Source organism: Epinephelus lanceolatus, chromosome 19, assembly GCF_041903045.1.
Source record: "Epinephelus lanceolatus isolate andai-2023 chromosome 19, ASM4190304v1, whole genome shotgun sequence".
In the NCBI taxonomy this organism is placed as follows: domain Eukaryota; kingdom Metazoa; phylum Chordata; class Actinopteri; order Perciformes; family Serranidae; genus Epinephelus; species Epinephelus lanceolatus.
Genome location: NC_135752.1, coordinates 7,201,339 through 7,223,805, shown reverse-complemented (window position 1 = coordinate 7,223,805; position 22,467 = coordinate 7,201,339). Strand labels below are relative to the sequence as shown.

The following is a 22,467-nucleotide window of genomic DNA, read 5'->3' as shown; positions in this document are numbered from 1 at the left end:
AAAACTGTAATGAGTTTGGTAGGAAGGCCAGAGAGAACTGCATTACAATCGTCAGTGCATGGACCAGGACTTCCATGGTGGAGTGGGACAGTGATGGGCATAGTCTAGAAATGTTGTGGGGGTGGAAGAAAGCAGGCGGGTAATGTTTTTTTATGTAGGGTTAGTATAAAAGTGCTGTCCAGAATGACACCAAGACTCTTGACCTGGATGGAGAAGGGAACAGGGAAGTTGTCAGTGGTGATGTGTGGGACTTGGGTGTTTTGGATTTTGGATCTGGTGTTTCTGGAGCTAATAAGCAGGGCCTCAGTTCTGCTGCCATTGATTTTCAAAAAGTTCCTGCTCATCCACCTCCTGATGTCCTCAAGGCAGGTGGTGAGGGAGATGGGAGGAAGGGCTGTGGAGGGTTTAGGGGAGATGTAGGCCTGTGTGTCATCTGCGTAGCAATGGAAATGAACAGATGATGTACTGTATGTATCAGCCAAACTTTTCAGGAGTAGTGGGTGGGAGATGGTGTGAAATGCGGCACTGAGATCAAGGAGGATAAGGATGGTGAGCAGTCCAGAGTCAGCTGCATGGAGGAGGTTGTTGGTGATTTTAACCAGGGCTTTTTCAGGGCTGTGTTGGGCCAAAACAAGATTGGGAGGGTTCATGGAGGTTGTTTGAACCAAGGTAGGACTGAAGTTGGGCAGCAACCACCCTCTCCAGTATTTTGTTTAAGGTCAGGAGGGTGGGTGTAATTGCAGCCAATTTAAGAGTAGGGGGTACAGTTCCAGAGGTAAGGGAGGAGTTGATTATTGCAGTGATCATGGGGGACACAGTCAATCAATCAATCAATCAATCAATCAACTTTATTTATAAAGCCCAATATCACAAATCACAGTTTGCCTCAGAGGGCTTTACAGCATACAACATCCCTCTGTCCTTTGGACCCTGTGTTCTTCTGTTTTCCTGCAAGCCACATGGTAGAAACATCATCCACAGGCCCACTCACTCACTGTGAATTCTCTGGACAACTACCTGCTCTATTCACACATGGGCTCAATCAAAAATGACACAGACTTTGTACCAGTGAGTTGGCAGGGTAAGTTCAATTAATATTAAATCCAGTTCATTTTGATGTTTCACAGACAGCTCCTTACACCTTCCTTATTTTAGGTTTGCAGTGCATGTGTGAAAGGGTCTGGGGTTTGATTTTTACCAGCTGCGACGATGTCTCAGTGGCTAGTGTTGTTTTCACTTTGTGAGTCTGTGTGTGTGTGTGTGTGTGTGTGTGTGTGTCATCATGGCAAAATGTAGTCCTGGTGGCACCTATTGTAGCAGGAACTACCACAGAAAAGGTTTTGAGTATTTTGCCAGTTGGTCATATTTCTGTTTTTGGACAAATTTTTTCAATGCAATAGCATGGCAACTGTGTAAGATGCAGTAACGCAACTTTAAAGATGCGCAGTTGACAATGAAGACTGAGTTCAAAGACAGGTGTGGTCCGAGCAAGGGGGCCGGAAATAGGAGGGTAGGAAGTAGGGTAGGGGCCATTGCCCTCCACTTTAGGCCCCTGGCTCACATTTAAGTCCTGGATCACTGTATCATGGCTGAAGTGATCCTATCGCAAGATGGTCTCTAGTTGTGGGTGTTATCGCTCAGCGCTCTCTCTCTCGCTCTCTCTCTCTCTCCCTCCCTCTCATTAACACCACAGCTGCTGGAGTTAAGCTGCCTGTTAATGTCACAGTGGTGACACACACCAAGTGTGTTCCCAGAGCTACTAATATACCCTAATAGCAATATCATCTAATGTCATAGCAATGACATGATGCACATATGGTCCACATGTGTGTATGTTCTTTCATGCCCTGCTGTGGAAGCCCATTCCCAGAAAACAAAGAAAAAACAAATGAGTGAAATGTAAGACTTAAAAAAGTATATTTATATAAAGTCAAAATTACTTGACTTTAAAAAAAATAACTAATTATTACATAACTGTAACTGGATTTAGCCTACTCATTTTGACTTCTCTGCAGATGAACTGAAAACATCTTTAAGGTTACTGTTATGTTAATGTTAATGTTAAAAACACACTCAGAGCTTGTGAACACCAGTGAACACATTGGTTAAAAAGGAAAACATTTTCAATTAGCAAATGATATATAACTACATAAAACAATGACATTTTATCCCATTATTGCATTGCTTCACTACATTCGATAACACACTTCACAACAAGACATGATTCGTGATGAACTGCAACATGATGATGTTTTTAAAAGTGAGGCAGTCATCTCATAACTTGTTTTGTGTCAGGTCATTTTATTTCAAGATGCTGATTTTTGTAAATCCATAACTTAGCTACACACTATAGAAATGTACTGTTTATCTCATGATTGTGATCACAAAACTACTGCTGTGTGAATGATTAAAGAAAAAAATGTTTTTGAAGTACTTCACTGTGTGTTCTAGAGGTGTGTATGTGTGTGTGTGTGTGTGTGTGTGTGTGTGTGTGTGTGTGTGTGTGTGCGAATTGCATTTTAATGTGCAACTTCTTGCGGCTGCTGACAAAATCCTTTAACGGGCGAGTCAGATGGAAGGCATGACAAAACTTTGATATCATGTCACACACACACACACACACACACACACACCAGTGACTTTTATTCAATCCATTCAAACAGCTGATCAGCACGACAGAGATTAAAACAGCTGACAGGAGCATGTCTGTGTGTGCGGGTTAATAAAACAGGATGTTATTAAAGGACTGTTCCACTGGTTTTGTATGTGTGACATATGTGTTGCCACTCACAAATACAGTTAAAAGGCAGTGAATAAAATTTACAACTGATTACACAAATTACAATAGTCAACAGAGCAAAACAGGTAATTATATTAGTGAGCAAAATCTAAAAAATATATGTACAGTACATATATAGACATACATATATACATACATATCTCATATGTCTCATATATGTTTACCAATAAACACGTTTTATCTGTGTGTGTGTGTGTGTGAAAACAAACAAATAAATATAGAGTAGAGGAATAAATTAAAAGCAGACTGCGAGCTGTAAGCAGATGAACTCCAGCTTTTAAGGTGTGTTGTTGTTGTTGTAGGTGTACTCTACATATGAGTAACTTTGTTTAAGATCAATAAAGAAACAATTAACAACATTAATTAAATAAAAAGGCAGAGTGTGAGCTATGCAGCAATGGACTCCAGTTGTTATGTATTGTTATTGATGTTGTGTGTGTTGGTGTCTGTATCATAGGTGTACTGTGTATAAGCAACTTTGTTTAGGATCTATAAAGAAACAATTAACAACAATAACTAAATAAAAAGGCAGAGTGTGAGCTGTGAGGCAATGGACTCCAGTTGTTATGTGTTGTTATGTTGGTTGTTCCTTAAGCTGTGACATGCACTGACATATCTTGATGCATCTATGGCGCTGACACACATTCTCTAACATAAAGGGTGAGACTAGACAAGACAGAATTTAATACTCTGAGTGGCGTGATGAGATTAACGTGATGGGAAGAAACAAGAAATGAGTACCTACAATGGCAACAATGTGGGAGAAGCAAAAGTTTGGTGTTTCTTGTGGTTTGGGGTGTGCGCATGCAACAATGAGGGGGAGTAGTTAAAAAAAGAGGAAATAAACAGGAATGAATAAATAAATTAGTCTTCCAGGCAAAGGCAACCCGGTCTCACTGGGTTAGGGTTAGTCACCTGCTGACGACTGGTCAGTGGCCCATCAGCATCAGACACTGACACACAGAGGCACCCTCAAGTGGTGGACACCCTGAGCATCTGCATTTCTTATTGCTGCGTGGAACTTCTGTACTAAAACCAGCGAGAAAGTCTCCATAAAGCCTCCTACAGACTGTGAGATTTTAGCAATCTTACAAGTTTAGTGCAAGCTACACTGTGCAACATGGATCTAATAAACTTGGGTACGACATCACCCAAGATTGAGGTTGTCAGATATTTGTCAACCTCAAAATCTGACAAATATTCAGCCATGTTTCAAAAAACTAACAGTAGCAAATTCCAGCTGTAAACAGAGCCGTGCTGCGGGTGTGCGGCGGCGCGCACACGTGGCGCACCAGAGGTTAGTAGGTCAGTATAAATGACCCGGATGATGATGACTAGCAATTCATAAAAACATATTGGTGAAATGAACGAGTTTCGCGGCAGATAATGTGTTATTTAGACCCTCATTGTCGGTGCCCCGATCATTCCCACTATATGGATGTACGCGGCTCTTGCGGATCTAATTATCTTCCGAAGGACTCCAAATGAAAGCAAACTTATCTGGGTGAGTAAACAACCGTATTTAATGCCAGAAATAAGGTCCAGGTTGTAAAAAACGGAACTTCCCCTTTAATGATGTGGTGTGCTCGTGACTCTTAACTGTGTTAAGAGACCTGTGGAATGGGGCGTCGGTGGCTTAGTGTTAGAGCAGGCGCCCCATGTACAAGGCTGTTGCCGCAGCGGCCCGGGTTCGACTCCAGCCTGTGGCCCTTTGCTGCATGTCCTTCCCTCTCTCTCTCCCCTCTTCACGCTTAAGCTGTCCTATCAATTAAAGGCTAAAATGCCCAGAAAAAAAAGAGACCTGTGGAACTCTCTTAAATCATGTGGGAGCTGAGACAAATTCTTGACTCAGTAACATTTATGCATTTATGCATGGCACTTCTTTTTGATTGTATTTAATAGAATTAGAGAGGCTTGATACATAAGGAATGTTTGCAGAAGTCGGTGTTTCAGTGTGCGGCCTGTAGATGTCAGTGCAGAGCTGCCCACAGCTGTTCTGCTGAAGGAAAGAAAGTCTGACCAACTGTGTGTGTGTGTGTGTGTGTGTGTGTGTTTGTGTGTGAGAGAGAGGGAGAGAGAGAGAGCAAGAGAGCGTGTGTGCGCTCTGTTACAGCCTTTGTGAGGTTTTAGAGTTAAGGTTAATGTTAAGTGTAGGTTAGAGGTAGGGTTAAGGCTTGTGTTTGAAGGTTACTGTCAGATATCTGCAGTGTGTCAGCAAGTGGAGTTTAATGAACCTGGAGTGATAAGAAACACACACTCACTCATTTCCTCCCCATTATCTTTACCTCTCTCTCTCCCAGTTTATTTGCTTTGCTTAAGACTGGAACTACGATGTATTCCCCTTTTTGAGCTGCAGTCCTCTTTCTCTGGGTTCATTAGTGTTATGATTGTCGAGCAGTGAAGCATGTGAGGATGAAGATGTCACTATGGGACATGGAAAATGGGATACAATCATTTAACGTTTCTCCTCACATTCACATCCCTTTTAATCCCTTTAAATCTGCTCCGATCTCCTGCTGCTCCTCCTCTGCTCAGACTTCGGAAACTCCTCCGGCTTTACCTGCAGCTCCCTAAATCTCTTCCAATCCCTTTTACCTTCTCTGGAGGAGACTGACAAACAGAACATTCAGGAACAAGCAGGCACTGTGCAGGTTAAAATCACATTTTCCAGTTATTCTTAATCAGTGTCCAATCAGAACACTGGCTGTAAACAAGCTGTTAAATGGGATAGGTGGATAACAAAGAAGAGATTACAGCCTGATTACTGTGGGATTAAACTAAGAGACTTTTCCTTCTCTTTTTCTCGGCCTCATTCCTTGTACTCTTCCCCAGTAACATAGCCTGTGCTTTGTTTCACCCTTAAATAAACTGCAGGCTCACAGAATGCAGCTAGTTAGACAGACTCCCAGTTGTGGAATGTAACAACACATCACGAAGATTAAACCAGAGGTTCCCAAACATTTGGGGTTTTGACCCCTTACAAAGAAGCAATGCCTAGTTGGGGCACTGCCATCTTCCAGAAGTCTGTAAAGCCCCTTTTCCACTGCACAAAATACCTGCTAACACCCAACAACATCTGGCTTTTTTATTGCACTGGGAAAGGTTTTAATCGGCATTCACACCCAGGTCAAATGACTCTGCAGTAGACACGGGTATTTATCATCTCCGGCTCCGGTCAGTATTGATGGGAACACAAAACCCAGGTGAACCTGCTAATTTTAGCTCCTTTACCAGTGAGATGCAATGACGAGCCTTCAAAAATACCATCCATCTCCACCCAAGCAGCACTCAAACATCAGTCCAAATTGGTCTGCACCAAGGTTGATAGAGAGAATAGATACATAAAAGGATGTAACCACCATTAAGTTTTCATAGACCTCCACACTCCTCTCTACTTTTTATCTGTTTTCCAGCTGTCCATGACGTCGAACGTGGAACACCAAAAACACCCACACACAGGAAGGCAGACTTGTCTGCTGCAGAACTGCTCTCGTCTACTTGTAATGGGAAAGGGTTAGGGTCTAAAGCCTATTTTTAGCGGGTGTTTAAAAAACCTGTGTAAAAGCGGTATAAGATGTTAGCAGTTCCTTTCCTTTCCTTTATCATCTTAATACCTCCCAGGATTACCTGATGACCGTTTGGAAGGGCGCGAACCTTGGGATGGGAACCACTGGGGGAAAAAAAAAAGACCTAATAAAGATGTACGAAATAGTTCCACTTCAACCAGCTACAACACATCACATTAAGCATTTTTTTATTAAAGTAAGAATCCAGTTTATAGCATGCTGTAGGGATGACGTTAATCGCAGGGTTTCCACAGATCCCAAAAAAGTCTTAAAAGGTATGAAATTCCTAAATCTACAAAAAAAAAAAAAAAAAAAAAAGACCTTAATTTATATTAAAATGTCTTAAATAAATGTCTTAAAAATACTCAGATGAGAGGCATAGGAATTTAAGAATTGTTTTTGGTTTTGATGTTGTATTTAGAGCTGAAACTGAAAATCATCAGTGCAAATTATCTGCATCAAAGCTTGTTTGATCCATATAACTTTATACAGTGCGTCATATTTCACACACAGATGAGTATTACTGCACTCATGCTGTGGACATGAGAGCTATGCACAAGACCTGAAGAAGACATTTCAAAATCATACACCTATTATCAAAATAGAAGACGTGATTCGATAGTGATGATTGTAAAAAAGTGGAGAAGAGAGAAAATAGTGAGGGGTGAACAGAAGACGGACTGGAGAAAATGACAGGAAGTGACTAAAGCTTGGGATTCAAGCTGAAACAAAATGAAACGCTGTACTGTGCATTTACTGTAAAACCAAACTAGCTTACCACGTTGCAGCACAACACCAATACTTCAGCCTTTCAACAGAAAGCATCCAGTACACGGAGTGGACCCGCCACAAGGTAACAGTAAGGTTAGCCTCCCTTTGGGGCTGTGGCTTTTTTTATTTACTGTATTTATTTTCTTGAGTAAACTGAATAACCAGAGAAAATAAAATGCTGCAGTCAATTTGTAAAAGCCTGAGCTTCATTCATGTTGCTATTAAGATAGTCAAACACACACATCTCCAGTACTTCCCTCACAGCATACATATAATTCCCCAAAAATCAAAACATCCAGTGAGTTAAGTAGCAACTGAAGCTGAATTATTGCTGCAATTTCAGTAGTTAGCATGTTGTTTTTTCTAAAAAGGAAACCTATTAGTTGTTCATTTAAGAAACTTATCATATTTTTTAATATATATTTGCTATTTTGCTTAATAAAAGTAACAACAAAAGTATTTTGTATCCAATTACTGACTTAATCAATGGATTTATCAGTAGGATACTTGATTCCTAAAATAACTGATTGACAACCACCCACCATTCCATGCTTGTACCTTTTATACAGAACAGCGATGTGGCAATAACAGTCCCCACCTTGAAGTGTAAAAGGTTCTCTTGTTTGAAAAGTTACAAAATGATCTATTGTGGTTCACAAGAATGTTTGTACATTTAAAATAATAATGCAGCTAAATGGCAAAAATGTTTCATTCATTCATCTTCTAACCGCTTCATCCTCTTGAGGGTCGCGGGGGGGCTGGAGCCTATCCCAGCTGACATCGGGCGAGAGGCAGGGTACACCCTGGACAGGTCGCCAGACTATCGTAGGCTGACACATAGAGACAAACAACCATTCACACTCACATTCACACCTATGGACAATTTAGAGTTACCAATTAACCTAGTCCCCAATCTGCATGTCTTTGGACTGTGGGAGGAAGCCGGAGTGCCCGGAGAGAACCCACGCTGACACGGGGAGAACATGCAAACTCCGCACAGAAGGGCTCCCACGCCCCGGGATCGAACCGGCAACCCTCTTGCTGTGAGGCGAGAGTGCTAACCACCACACCACTGTGCCGTGTTTCAATAGCCTGTAAATGTTAGCTAACTAGCTCATCTCGCTGTTGTGGATTAGTGCTGCACAGTGATTTCACGTGGGCTAGCTCACATGACTGCACAAGGATTCATGAGTGACAGTTAGCCAATCATTATGTTTTGTACTGTAAATTAAATGGGATTTTTTATGAATAGGCTGACATATCTTTTCTAAAATATATGAATTTATGACAATATTTATTTTCAGACATTTTTATTTTGGTAGAAAAAAAACTTAAAACTTAAAAGTTTGGTCCCCCCCCCCACAGTAACTCTGAGGACTCCATGGGGGTCACAGACCTCCTGTTGAAGACCCAGGATTTAAGGCTTATTTATTTTCACTTTAATTTTGCCAGTTAAATTTAGAGCTGTGAGCTGTAGCAGCTGGCAGGTTGACAGACTGCAGAGCAACAGCTGATGTGTTTGTTTAAGATAAGAGAGCAGCTGATAATCAATACCAACCTCATCAATAAACCCTGGAGATAAGACACACTGAAAATACCTACAGATAACAGAGAGAGTGAGAGGCAGAGATGTTTAAGGAAAGAAAGATTCTGTTGGGAAAATAAAAAATATTTTTTAATATTTACTTTGAAACATATTTGCAGATGAAAGCATGGTGGGGTGTGGATGAGGGCTGTTCATATAAAAAAGTTGACTTTCCGTTTCACTTCCACTGTCACATTTGTTTTAATGATGTCAATATGTTTTTGCAGAGACAAATCTCACAACACAAACCCAAAACTCTTGCAACAGAATTTCATAGACACATATTCAATATATGCTTGTATTCCAAGGACAAAATGTCACATCAGCTCACAGTTTGTGCAAACAGACAGAAGACACTGTCTTCTTTACAAAGAAAAAAAATCACATTAAGCTACAGAGCCTAACATGACAAAAAAACATACTCTCATAAAAATCTTATGTACAGCTTCCTTCACATACACTTTGTTATTTGAGACACTACAGACATACAGACAACCTTCCACTGGAAGGAAAAGTTTTAAGAATCAAAGACTCTTTGTTTCGTTTGTGGTTCAGTCGCAGTTTCTTTCACTGTCAAACTGCTGACTCACTTCAGAGGTTTTAAAAGAGCCTTGGCATGAATGTATATGAAAAGCTGTTGAGCTATAAATCTGTTGTAAACACTGGATTCAGTATTGAATCCTAAAATGTTCAAATCTGAAGTGATGTCTGGGGGAAACTGGAATTAGTTCAGATGCATCAGCTGATGGTTTTCCCTGTTTGGCGAAACTGATCAGTCAACTTCACTGAATTCTTGAACATGTTAAAGTTGATCCAGTGGTATGTTCGAGTCTATTCAACCTTCAGTCCTCATTAAGATCCCTGAACATTTCACAGGGTCATCATTCGTAAGGTGTTGGGAGCTGGAACAGCACAGTTTAGTGCAGCAGAAGTACCGTACATCCCCATCAACAATCACAGTCTAACTGCAGAGGTTAAATCCACACAATCTGTTTTTAGAATCTCTCTTCACTCATGAAGGAACAACCCTGATTTCCAGTTTAAATAATCTTTCACTCCTCCACTACAGTAGCATTTGGACAATATTTTAAAAAAGCTTAAAAATCTCTAATGGGTTGGGAGACAGATCAGAGTCCTGAAGAAGCAGCTTGAGAAATCTTGCATAGTCCACAGCTCAGTGTTTCACATAAATCCTCCCATTTGTGTCCAGCAGCCATTTAAAAATATGGATATTTATATCAGAGGAGGAGAAGCAGGGGAAGAAGCAGCATCACATACAGGAAGCAGCTGGTCCGAACTGTCCTGACAGCTGACGAGCGATACCAGCGCACCTCCTCTGAGTCATCTGGGAAGTAGAGAAAGACAAAAAAATAATCATTATTAATGTAAGTTCCTAATTTAAACACTTTTTTCCTGGTATTTAATACCTTTTATGGTTGTTTTTCAATGCTCCACCTAGTGTTTAGTAGATACACACATGTATATAGCATTAATGGTTTTTAAGGTTATTAATATTAAACCCAAAAACCGGCTATGTAATGTGCATGCTGCAGTTGCTTTTTGTCTTCTTCTTTGCCTTTTTTGGCAGCTCACAAGCCAACTTTAAATGTGTACTGCCACCTACTGCATCAGGTGTGTAGATGCTGCCAAGATAAGTCAATTAAAGCAGTCTGGCTTCTTTTTATTGACTATAATTTCATTATCAGAATAATACATGATTATATAAATTTCCCTTTATTGGCTGATCATTTATCTGCCTGATATACAGTACAGGCCAAAAGTTTGGACACACCTTCTCATTCAATGCGTTTTCTTTATTTTCATGACTATTTACATTGTAGATTCTCACTGAAGGCATCAAAACTATGAATGAACACATGTGGAGTTATGTACTTAACAAAAAAAGGTGAAATAACTGAAAATATGTTTTATATTCTAGTTTCTTCAAAATAGCCACCCTTTGCTCTGATTACTGCTTTGCACACTCTTGGCATTCTCTCCATGAGCTTCAAGAGGTAGTCACCTGAAATGGTTTCCACTTCACAGGTGTGCCTTATCAGGGTTAATTAGTGGAATTTCTTGCTTTATCAATGGGGTTGGGACCATCAGTTGTGTTGTGCAGAAGTCAGGTTAATACACAGCCGACAGCCCTATTGGACAACTGTTAAAATTCATATTATGGCAAGAACCAATCAGCTAACTAAAGAAAAACGAGTGGCCATCATTACTTCAAGAAATGAAGGTCAGTCAGTCCGGAAAATTGCAAAAACTTTAAATGTGTCCCCAAGTGGAGTCGCAAAAACCATCAAGCGCTACAACGAAACTGGCACACATGAGGACCGACCCAGGAAAGGAAGACCAAGAGTCACCTCTGCTTCTGAGGATAAGTTCATCCGAGTCACCAGCCTCAGAAATGGCAAGTTAACAGCAGCTCAGATCAGAGACCAGATGAATGCCACACAGAGTTCTAGCAGCAGACCCATCTCTAGAACAACTGTTAAGAGGAGACTGCGTGAATCAGGCCTTCATGGTCAAATAGCTGCTAGGAAACCACTGCTAAGGAGAGGCAACAAGCAGAAGAGATTTGTTTGGGTCAAGAAACACAAGGAATGGACATTAGACCAGTGGAAATCTGTGCTTTGGTCTGATGAGTCCAAATTTGAGATCTTTGGTTCCAAGCGCCGTGTCTTTGTGAGACGCAGAAAAGGTGAACAGATGGATTCCACATGCCTGGTTCCCACTGTGAAGCATGGAGGAGGAGGTGTGATGGTGTGGGGGTGTTTTGCTGGTGACACTGTTGGGGATTTATTCAAAATTGAAGGCACACTGAACCAGCATGGCTACCACAGCATCCTGCAGCGACATGCCATCCCATCCGGTTTGCGTTTAGTTGGACGATCATTTATTTTTCAACAGGACAATGACCCCAAACACACCTCCAGGCTGTGTAAGGGCTATTTGACCAAGAAGGAGAGTGATGGAGTGCTGCGGCAGATGACCTGGCTTCCACAGGCACCGGACCTGAACCCAATCGAGATGGTTTGGGGTGAGCTGGACCGCAGAGTGAAGGCAAAGGGGCCAACAAGTGCTAAACACCTCTGGGAACTCCTTCAAGACTGTTGGAAAACCATTTCAGGTGACTACCTCTTGAAGCTCATGGAGAGAATGCCAAGAGTGTGCAAAGCAGTAATCAGAGCAAAGGGTGGCTATTTTGAAGAAACTAGAATATAAAACATGTTTTCAGTTATTTCACCTTTTTTTGTTAAGTACATAACTCCACATGTGTTCATTCATAGTTTTGATGCCTTCAGTGAGAATCTACAATGTAAATAGTCATGAAAATAAAGAAAACGCATTGAATGAGAAGGTGTGTCCAAACTTTTGGCCTGTACTGTATATCGTGCATCCCTAAAAAAAAAATGTACAACGCTATCAATCTAGCAAATACATTCTGATAAAGTAATCTAACTTAAAAAGAGATCAAATGTCAACTGTTATTACTCATGCACTGACCCTACTTACAATCACATTACTTGACAGAATCCTGGTCCTTAATAATACATAATCTTGTATTTGCTCAGACAGCTTAATGTGAAAGTAATGGGCTGATATTGTGGGATGTTTGTGTTGGAGCTGTCGGGTGTGAGGGTGTTTCGCATTAAAAGCACTGAACTGTAAATGAGCAGACGGGGCGTGTGGTCATTCAGAGTGTGTTTACACTCAGTGGGAGTTTACTTTGAATGCCTGGCACGTTATTTTGTTTGAGATGAGAAGTGTGAACGACACAGTTTTGAAACAGACGGTCTGACTGTTGGGCGTCGTCTACACCCCTGGTCTTTATTCAGCTAAAGAACACAGCAGCTGGTGAGCGGACTGCGTGGAGAACTACCAACTCAGAACACATACTCTGACATGGTCTGTGGACGCATGAATGCATCACGAGGATGAGTTTTAAAAGGCAGAATCTGTTCTCATGTTTCAAGTCTCTGCTGTTTTATTTTCATAGAAACAAACTGAAACCAAAGGTTGCATGAAAGAGAAGCAAAATCAACCTAAGAACCTGATGCATGACTTTGGCAACTGCAGAAAATGCAGATGTAACGTGTCTGGTGTGTGTCTCTTACCGCAGTCTTTGTGGAAGACGTGGGGGAAGCAGTGCAGGACACCATAACCACAGCGACAGTAGGAGCATCCTTTCTGAACCCACTCACCATGAGGAATCCTACCACAGCTCCTACAGACACACACAAGAAATGTGAATAACTTAACTAAGGAAACAATAACTAGTTGCTAGCATACAATACAGTAACTCCAGATTTAGAGTGCTTTTTTCTTGTCGTTACCTGATGCGTTGGTCGTACTCGCAGCTCCTCCCTGTGAAGAAAGGAGGGCAGGCGCAGAAGCTGCCCAGGATACATGTCCCTCCGTTCTTACAGCAGCTACGACTCTGCTCAGCACCTGTGGGGAAAAAAGACAGATGTTAGATTAACCACCAGCAAACTATGTCTATTTCTTTCAAATAACTACTTAACTATTCTTGGACGAGAACCTAAAACATGAAAGATCCTCTGCCTCTTTTAACTCCAGCCTGCAGTTTTAAATCGACATGTTGTCTTTTGCAAACTCAAATGGAAGCTTCCATATTTCAGACATGAGTTTTGGAGAATACAATCAACCAATCACGGTGAGGTCAAAGGTCACACAAGGCTATGTAAGGGTCTCTCAGCTCTGTAATAACTTTAAATTGTATTATTATTTTATTTTTACTTTTTACCCTCCTCTTCTCCCAGTATAACCTACTGTTGTGTCTTTTTTAATTATTCAAATTTTTTTTATTTTGGTTTGACTCTTGAAAAGCATCTTGTAACATTGTTTTGAAAACCACAGAGTAAATTAAATATTTAACTTGTAGACCAGGGGCTCTGAATGTGTCTGTGAAACCAGCTGAGGGCCACTAAAGGGCCCTCGTACCTCAGGTTGAGCCTCTCCCTGCCTGTATCTGTATCTGTGAGATAAACCAGAGTCTCCATCTGGCAGCGCATTCCTGTCCTCTGCTTCACATCAGCAGACAAACACTGAGAGTCACAACAAACATCTGAAAACAACAGAAAAACACTAAAAACTAACTGACGACGGCCTCTTTGTCCATCTGTCACAACTTTGTCTTTTAGGACTTTTGTTCTCAGAGACTGAAAATTGCAAGTTAACAATTACTAAGACTTTACATCATCATTTAATTTAATTTCAAACTTTTCTTTAGTTTGAAAAAACATATTTGCTTTTTTTTTAAAAAATCAGTTGTTTAATTTATTGTTTGTTACTTTTTCGGTTTTGGGTTATGTATGCTTAATTTCTTTATTTAATTTTTTATTTTTTATTCATTTATTTTTTTTTTTAAATTTGAACTACTTTATGTTAAGTTTTAGGGTCCACAGTAGATCAACTTCTTATGAAGTATCTTTCTAAATTTGAGTTTCATTTTCTAGGTTAATTCTCGCATATCTTACACAGACCAGGTTTACGATTTTACAAACACTGGGGTCATGAGTCCACATATCCCCTATAGCTCCAAACAGTTATGAGTAGAACTGAAAATTATGTAGAAATATCTATTCATTTTTACAGTTTTTCTCTGGCATTCATTTGTGTCCTTTAGTAAAGTTCCCCAGTGATTTAAAAACTGCTTTATGTCCCTGAGTTATGTCCCAGTGTTTTCTTCTCTGCCAGGAGAGAATTCTAAGGTATTTTTTTCTAATTTGTTGTTTTTACTCATGTATGTATTTTTGCTTTCCTTTTTTTTAATTGACAAAAACATATCAAATTTAAAAAATGTTACAACAGATATTGTATTCTCCTTTTAGGAAAACTCACTTACATCAACATACACACTGTCTTCCCACCTTTCTTAAAACAAGATAATTACTGTTTATAATGTTCTTTACAGAATTTGGGCATGTCGGCAGACAAATGACTATGTTCCTTTTTATTTTTTTGCAGTACAAGCTGTCTCTATCTGTGGTAGATTTTTCTTTGCTGGATATTGGAGCTTTCTGCCTCCATCTGTGCATACAGAGGTGAAGTGTGAACTTACTGCCTGTGAGGCCAATGAAGGGCAGGACGGCGCTGGCGTCGCGGTGCTTACGGTCCCCGCTGTTTGGCGAATTCACCTGGGTAAACTGGTCCAGGAAGTCCTGGGAGGGCTGCTGGGATTTCACCACCACAGGAGAAGATTCAGGGGGAGATAAAGAAGAGGAAGAGTGGGATGGACTGGAGGTCTGGTCTCTGCTGCAATCTTCTCCCTTACAGCCTGAAAAATAAAAAGGTGACAGTCAGATTTTATCCACAAAACCCTCATTGTGTGAGGAATGGATCAATGTCTGCTGCTTCCTCTCTTTTACTCGAAAGAGACTCGCCAAAGGATCCACCCCAGCCCACTAGATGACTAGACTAAGAGGTGCCAGGGTTCAGGAACATCTTAAACAGTACTTTGCCTACTTCATGTAAAATTCAGCTTCAGGACTTTTCCATCCTGACCAGAATACAGTTCTCTGATATAGCAATGAATACTTATTGTGACCATCTTTAAAGGCTTTGAACATTGTGCAAAATATTGTCAATCAGCAGCTTCACTTCAAAAGAATCTGTATCACACTGTATCTGGGAATGTATGGATAAATGCACATGTAGTGACAGTGACAAGCAGATTGGCTGAGTGTGGAAATACTGAGACCTACTGTTGAAATTGCTCTTATTTTCCTTAAGACATCTCAGGCTCTTCATCTGTTTTGTAAAAGGATGAACGTCTACAGGATGTATTTGTAATTCTTTACACAAAAAGGGAAACCTTTGGAGCTGATGGTATTTACAGGTTATTGTGCAATGGTTTTATTGGTCCAGCCGATCTGAGATAAAATTGGGCTGTATGTGGCCATGAACTAAGATGAATTTGGCACCCCTGGTCTATATTTATGCCCCTGGTGTGGGGTGTAAAATAATGAGCATACATTTGCTTGTGCAATCCATCCACATCATTTGGGATGGGATTAAAAAAGGGTCCAAAAACCTAAAAAGCCTTGCAGCCTGCATTTAAAAAAACAGTAAGAGACGTTGGTATGATCCTTTAAAATCAGTTTTTGCATATATTTTTGCTGTCTGTTTCAATAGGCTCTACTGTCAGAAAAAAAACTTAAATTGTTTTTCATATATAAAATGAACCCTCACTAACACAGGAGTGAATATGATGGATGTGTTGCACTGACCTGCAGCAGGCAGAGCAGCAGCATAGTGGAGACAGCTCACTGCACACAGCACAATCCTGCAAACATCCACATAAAAAAAAACTTTATCAACAGGAAGACTTCACATTTAAAAACGAACAAGATGTTCGTTCGTAAAATATTCACACAAGTTTCATTTGGTCTCACCTGAGCAGCTGTGTCCACCTCATTTTACTGGAGACTGGAATATATCCACAACACTACAATTGGGTTTGTTGCGGGTTTGTGTTACCTCAAACACAACTCTGTCCTGGATAAGTTCACATATCAGGAAAATATCCGAAACAATAAAAACAGAGATTCGTCTGAGTCAGAATAAAGTAAAAGTGTCCATAAATAAAGTTCCAGTCCGGAGTGACTTCACGTCTTTATTCCGCCAACGACATTTAACAGACGAAAAAAAAAAGCTCCAGTTAGAAAAATGCAAACTCCGCTTAGTTAAAGAGAAACAGGAATCATCTACACCAGTGCGAAGATCCTCTGTGTGTGGTGAGCCTCCTCTGCAGCCTTCTTTCTGCTCTCAGGTGATTCTCATACAGCGGACCCCGGAAGCCCCGCCCACTCCCGATGGCTCTCTGTTTCCGTCTGTCTGACGTGTTCAGGTGGAATCAACAATAACGGAAACTCACCTAAAAACTGCAAAGTTTAAATAATGTTTTAATTACCAAGCCAATTACAGCTAGAGTCATTAATAATATATAGTCCCTTTCCAATAAACATGTGTGTCAACTACTTCTGTTAGCAAGGAAACTGAATGAATATTTAATTTTATTGTTTTCTTTTTGTTTTTGTTGTTGTTTTTTAAGATGAACGTTCGTTATAGTTTTCAAATTTCATTTACTTCCCAGGCAAAAGAAATAATTATCTGAAAAATGAAGTAGTTTCAGCCAGTCCACAACAACAACAACAACAACAACAACAACACACACAAACATTTATGTTACTGTGAATTTTGTATGTTTTAACTGTGGTGTTGCTTGGCTGTAACTTCTTTATATACTGCTGTCTTGGCCAGGTCTCCCTTGAAAAGAGATTGTTGCTCTCAACAGGACTTACCTGGTTAAAAATGGGTTAAATAAAAAATAAGATAAGTAAAAAACAAAAACAAAAAAAGTTTTTACATTTTATTTTATTTTATTTTATTTTATCTTTAAGATAAACTAAATTAAAATAAATAAATAAATACAAGAATGACCATATCTGGAGAGAGTTTTCAATGGACACTAGACCCAGTCTTCAGTTTGATTTTACTGTCAGAAAAGTATTTCTCACCCGCTCAGTACAAGACTGAAAGTGAAGCGACATTTATAAAAACAAGAAAAAAAACCTTTTTGGTTGGCTGATGGGTAATGTTTAGAAGGAACTGAATAAGAGGCTCTGTTGTATTGTTCTCATTTGAGAGACGTCACATTTCATGCTCTGTGACTTATGAGTAAATATGGACTTTGCTTCAGCTGTTTCTCCTCTCCCTGTTTTTCTCACCTTGCACCTCCCTCCCCCCCTCTCTCACTGTCCCCCATCTCTCTCTCTCTCTCTGCATACACATGTATAGTAACCTCACTTGCCCCTTCACATGGTAATGACCCTGCTGTTGAAAGAGGATCCACCTTTGAGGAGTGGTTCCTCCTTCTCAACTGCAGATAACAACAACTTTAGTTTATTATTTTTCATTTTCCCACTACACTAAATGCCACATATCTTTTACACTGTATGACTAATAACATGACAGACATTTCTTTGCATGTCCCTCACACCCTTCCTTACTTCCCTCTCCTGTTACAACCAATAGCTACAATACTGTTAAAAACTTAAACATGGTGTTTCATAGGCCAATTACTTCATTTCTAACCCTAACCCTATTTTAATTTAACTAAATTAACACACCAATAAATCAATGAAGGATTCAGTTCTTTTTCAGCAGAATTTTGTTCCTTGTAGCACAGACAGAGAATTGCTGAAAAAAAGATGCTTCATTTTGTGGGTCTTCATTTTGGAATAATTTCCCATGAGCTTTTATTGAATTTAATCTGACATTAAACTTTATTATTAACACGTAAGCGCCATACTGAAAATAATACATGAGAAGTAGACCTATATCAGTACAGAAGCCACAGCACATACAGATACTTCTGTCTTTGCATGCATTTATTAAGGGCCAGACCCTTACCAGGTTGTGGGTTTTCTATCTTGGAGAAAAATTATATGAGCATTGCCTGGCAACATCCGTTTTAATGGAGAGAGGGGAGGACATATTTTAATCCATAACATTGTCAGGGATTTTTTTCAATCTGTTCTGCTTATGAATAATGAATTAATACTTTCATGTGCTTTTTATGAGTATCCTACATGTATGTCTTCTTCCTTTCTTACACTTGTTTGTCACAGTTTTATTTTTTCTAAAAAGTTATTCACCATTTATCACAAAAAAGTCAGTAAATGTGAAGGAGAGTATAGAACAACAGGTTCCTCAGAAAGGATAAGCAAAAATGAGCTTTTCCCCGCCATTATTTAAGATAAAATTCCTTTTAAAAATCTGGCTCCTTTAACATTGTTATTTTTTTGTGTAAAAGCAGGAGAGACCCCCTCCCCCTCCATTCAGCTCTGGTTAATCTGCCCCCACTTTGACCACAGAGGCACAATCAGAGGTGGAAATGGGTATTTTGTGATCTGTGCAGCATCACAATGCAGTCTGATCTCATGCTAATGCACAGCAGGAGAGTCAGCAGCAGGAGGGAAACCTGATCTGAACACAACAGGAAATCTGCATGTGAAAGCTGTCAGACTGCTGCAGGACACAGAGGGGAAGAGGAAGACACAGATCTATGAAAGAAAGCACAACTTTATCTTCATATGATGATGCAAAGAGACACGCTGAGAGTCTCCCTCCTGCCTGCTGGTGGTCACAGCCCCTAAAGCTCTGAGTGTCACATCAGTTTTTCTTTATCGAAACAGCTCTTTTGGCAGTTTTTTCCACATTGCCAGGGCCCTGATGTAGATCATATACCCCAAAACTGGCTGTAAACAAACATCTTCTAAGGCCCACAGATTTTACCCTAACAAGAGTAGTTGAACAGCAAATACAGATTAGTCACATTGATTACAGCACTTGAACATCTCAGATATAAATCTTTAACTGACTGAAGATGTAAAAATAAATAAAATTGAATTGTTTCAGAGAAGTGTCATATGATGGCCAAACAAGGATGAATTCTAATATATAAAAAATATGTGTCATTTCCGATAATGCTGAAATACAAAGAAATACACATTAAAGTCTTGAATGAAAGATCCCTTCAAAAAAATATTGGACTCAGATTTAAGTTAGATTAGAATAAAAGCCATTTTCCAGAGTCTGATATGGGAATGTCTTCATATCTTACTTAACAGCTGCAAATTGATTGAGAATGTACAGTGAAGGGGGGCAGTGCTGGATCTTCCTACAGGGGACATAAGGGGCCACCGCAGCACCCAGGGGGAGGGTTGACATTATGAAAATCAAACATAAAGGAAAGAAGATCCAAAGATCTAATGCTAACGGTAGTGCTGCAGTAACGGTAGGCTACCACCACCTGTAGTCATGGCAATGCAGTTCGTCTTAGGGCATGAGTCCACATAAGACAAGACACTTTTTTTTTTTACAGCAGAAAAGTGGTGGCAAGTTGCTGGGGATTACTTTATCCCAGCAATTCATGAAAAAGCACTCCCTGGATTTTTGATTGTAATGATGTAGCTCGGTTTTGTTTCTGTGACAACAACATCTTGACACTAATGTTAGCTTGGTAGCTAAAGTAACACTACATTTACAGAGAGCTGAATACACAGTTAACAACAAACTTACAAGGCATACCCACCAGCAACATGCAGTGCACTGCCGATTTGCTCCCATGCTTTTCTGTCATTGTTAGGTAAGCAGCAGTAAATCAGCAATGACATCACCAGTGCCTTTCTAAAAAGTTCAGAGATTTTCAACTAGAAGCACTGGGAGAGCAAGAAAAGGTGGGTGCAGTGCTTTTGCTCTAGGCAGCTGCATGTGGATGGGAACAACTGGAAAAACACACCAGCTCTCAGAAAAAAAATACAGTGGACGCACATGGGGCAATTGACCATTGTCACTGTATGTCCATTAAACTTTTTTACACAGACAGGTTTATTGTCATTATAGGTGTCTGAAGTGTCTCTTTACCTTTCACTTGATGAGGTCGGTTTGTTATCACCTCTTTAAGCAAAGATCCCATTCTGAAATATCATGAGATGTCAGTTGTTGCAGGAAGACAATGGTGGAAACGTGTATGAGATCTGGAGAAAGTATAGTATTCAAAGTAGTTTACAGAAAATGTAGTTTAGTATTATCTAAAAGATTTTTCAACATCATCAATACATATTTACCAGAGTTCAACAATGCAGATGAAGCCATTGAATTCTATAGCCCATTGTGCGGCCGCCTGCTGCTGCCCTCTTGCTAAATAGTAGATCAATTTCAAAAGTTATAGCTCACACCAGTTTCTTTGACCACTGTACACAGAAAAATCGGGTCTAGGTTGAAAAGTGCCAAAGTTATCCTTTAAGGGCCTGTGTCAACATATCATTTTTTTTCTCAGTGCCAGCATCCAAATGCAGCCACCTATAGCAAAAACGCTACACCCAGAATCTTTGTTTTCAGAGCACTCTGGCTTATTTTTGTGGTCGCTCCAAGCGCTTCTAGTTGAAAATCTCTGAAGTTTTAATTGACCAATGTACACCAGAAAATAGGGTCCAGGTTGAAAAATACCAGTTTTTTTGTTTTATGTCGATCAGTGAGTGACCATCACAGTCACAACATGCTAGAGTATTGATGAGTGTGGTGTAGGGGAGTGTATGTTGAGAGCATTAGAGAAAATGAAAAAATCTAAAGCCATCCAGGGGGGATTACAAAATAAATAAAGATGAGATTCACAAATTTGCACATACCATATTCTTTTGTTAGTATTTTTAGTGTTTGTTATTTGTGTCAGTTTCTCTTATTCTTGTTGTAGCTCTTAGTCTTGTTTGTAATAAATGCATAGGCTCAGATAGTAATGTAGTTTTGGGGGGGGGGGGGGGGGGGGGGGCTTGTCTAGGGCGTGGAAGGTGCTATGTCTGGCACTGGTAGTGGGACTTTATTTTTTATTACATATTTTATATTGTGTGTGTGTGTGTGTGTGTGAAAGATAATATAAGAATTTACAGTTTGAATTCAACTTTTACATCTTCCTGTTAGACTGAATGCTCTACCTAAATGTAATTTAAAGGTTTAGCAAAAAAAAGCTTTATATTACAGTAACTGCAGTTTCACTCTATTTTTGTATAAACTCTTGGATCAAAGTGATTAAAAACAACAATGAATTTATCTCGCTACAAATAATGTCTGTGTAGTTAAAGTGTGATGTCACTTTATGTGTTGCATCTGCACAACTACACTGTCACACATGATAGTCACTGGAGAGAAAATCTCCAGAAAGCTGCAGGCTGAGATGAACCACAGTGACTCTGTGTCTCCATCTAGTGGCGGTTTCATAAAACACACTCAAAGTGTGACTGGAAAAGTTAAAGGGTCAGTTCATTGATTTTCAGTCTGGATTTTATTTACCCATTGCTTCCAAATATAATTCAGCATAGAACAACTTAATTTAGAACCTCTTAGCTTTAGTTTGAAGAAATTAGGGCCCCTGCTAGCATGCCATATGGGCTCCAATGTTTGTTACAGTCACAAAATGAAGCACCAACTACCCACCTCTCACATTCGTCACAACATGCTTTATCTTGTTTATATAATTCTCACCAAACAGTTTGTGGTTTTAGGGGGAGTTACATGCTGAAACCATTTATTAAGGAAAAACAGTGTATCCATCTTCCCTCTACTTCTGTGCAGCATTCAGCTACAGCGCTGGTGTCCAGATAAAGCTGGTGAGCACAGTATTTGATCTCTGTACTGGCATGCCTGGTATAATACCTAAAATTACTTTTTCAAATGAGTAATGGAGACTCCAAGAAGCTGCATACAGTCACTGCACTCAGCTGTTGTCTGTCAAGAAATAGAAGGTGTATTTTTTATCTTGGGACTTTTAACCAGGCTTACCGCAACCTGCCTGCAGCTCCATACTTAATGCACAGACATGAGATTGAAATCAATCTTGCAAACTCAGACAGAAAGTTAAAGAGTCTATCATCCAAAATGTTGAACTGTTTCTTTAAAACAACTTTATGCATTGTTAAAGGGACAGTTCACCCAAAATAAAAAATACATATTTTCCCTCTTATAGCGCTGTTTATCAATCTAAATAGTTTTGGTGTGAGATGCAGAATTTTGGCAATGTCCACTGTAGAGATGTCTTCTATCCAATATAATGGAACAAGACAGCACTCAGCTTGTGGTGCTCAAAGTGAAAGGAAAAACATTGAAAAAACTCAATGTCTCTTTCCAGAAATCATGACCTGGTTACTCAAGATAAT

At 39.8% G+C, this 22,467-nt stretch overlaps 1 protein-coding gene across 1 annotated transcript; it reads right to left on the bottom strand.

Annotated features, from left to right (window-relative positions):
* Positions 1-8,842: 8,842 nt before the first annotated feature.
* Positions 8,843-16,512, bottom strand: tdgf1 (teratocarcinoma-derived growth factor 1). The gene is made up of 6 exons (XM_033647435.2): positions 16,147-16,512; positions 15,982-16,037; positions 14,814-15,029; positions 13,066-13,180; positions 12,847-12,956; positions 8,843-10,067 (listed from the first exon to the last, which is right to left on the bottom strand). The coding sequence occupies exons 1-6, from the start codon at positions 16,167-16,169 to the stop codon at positions 9,961-9,963; spliced, it is 627 nt and encodes a 208-aa protein (XP_033503326.1). The 5' UTR covers positions 16,170-16,512; the 3' UTR covers positions 8,843-9,960.
* Between the last annotated feature and the right edge of the window lie 5,955 nt (positions 16,513-22,467).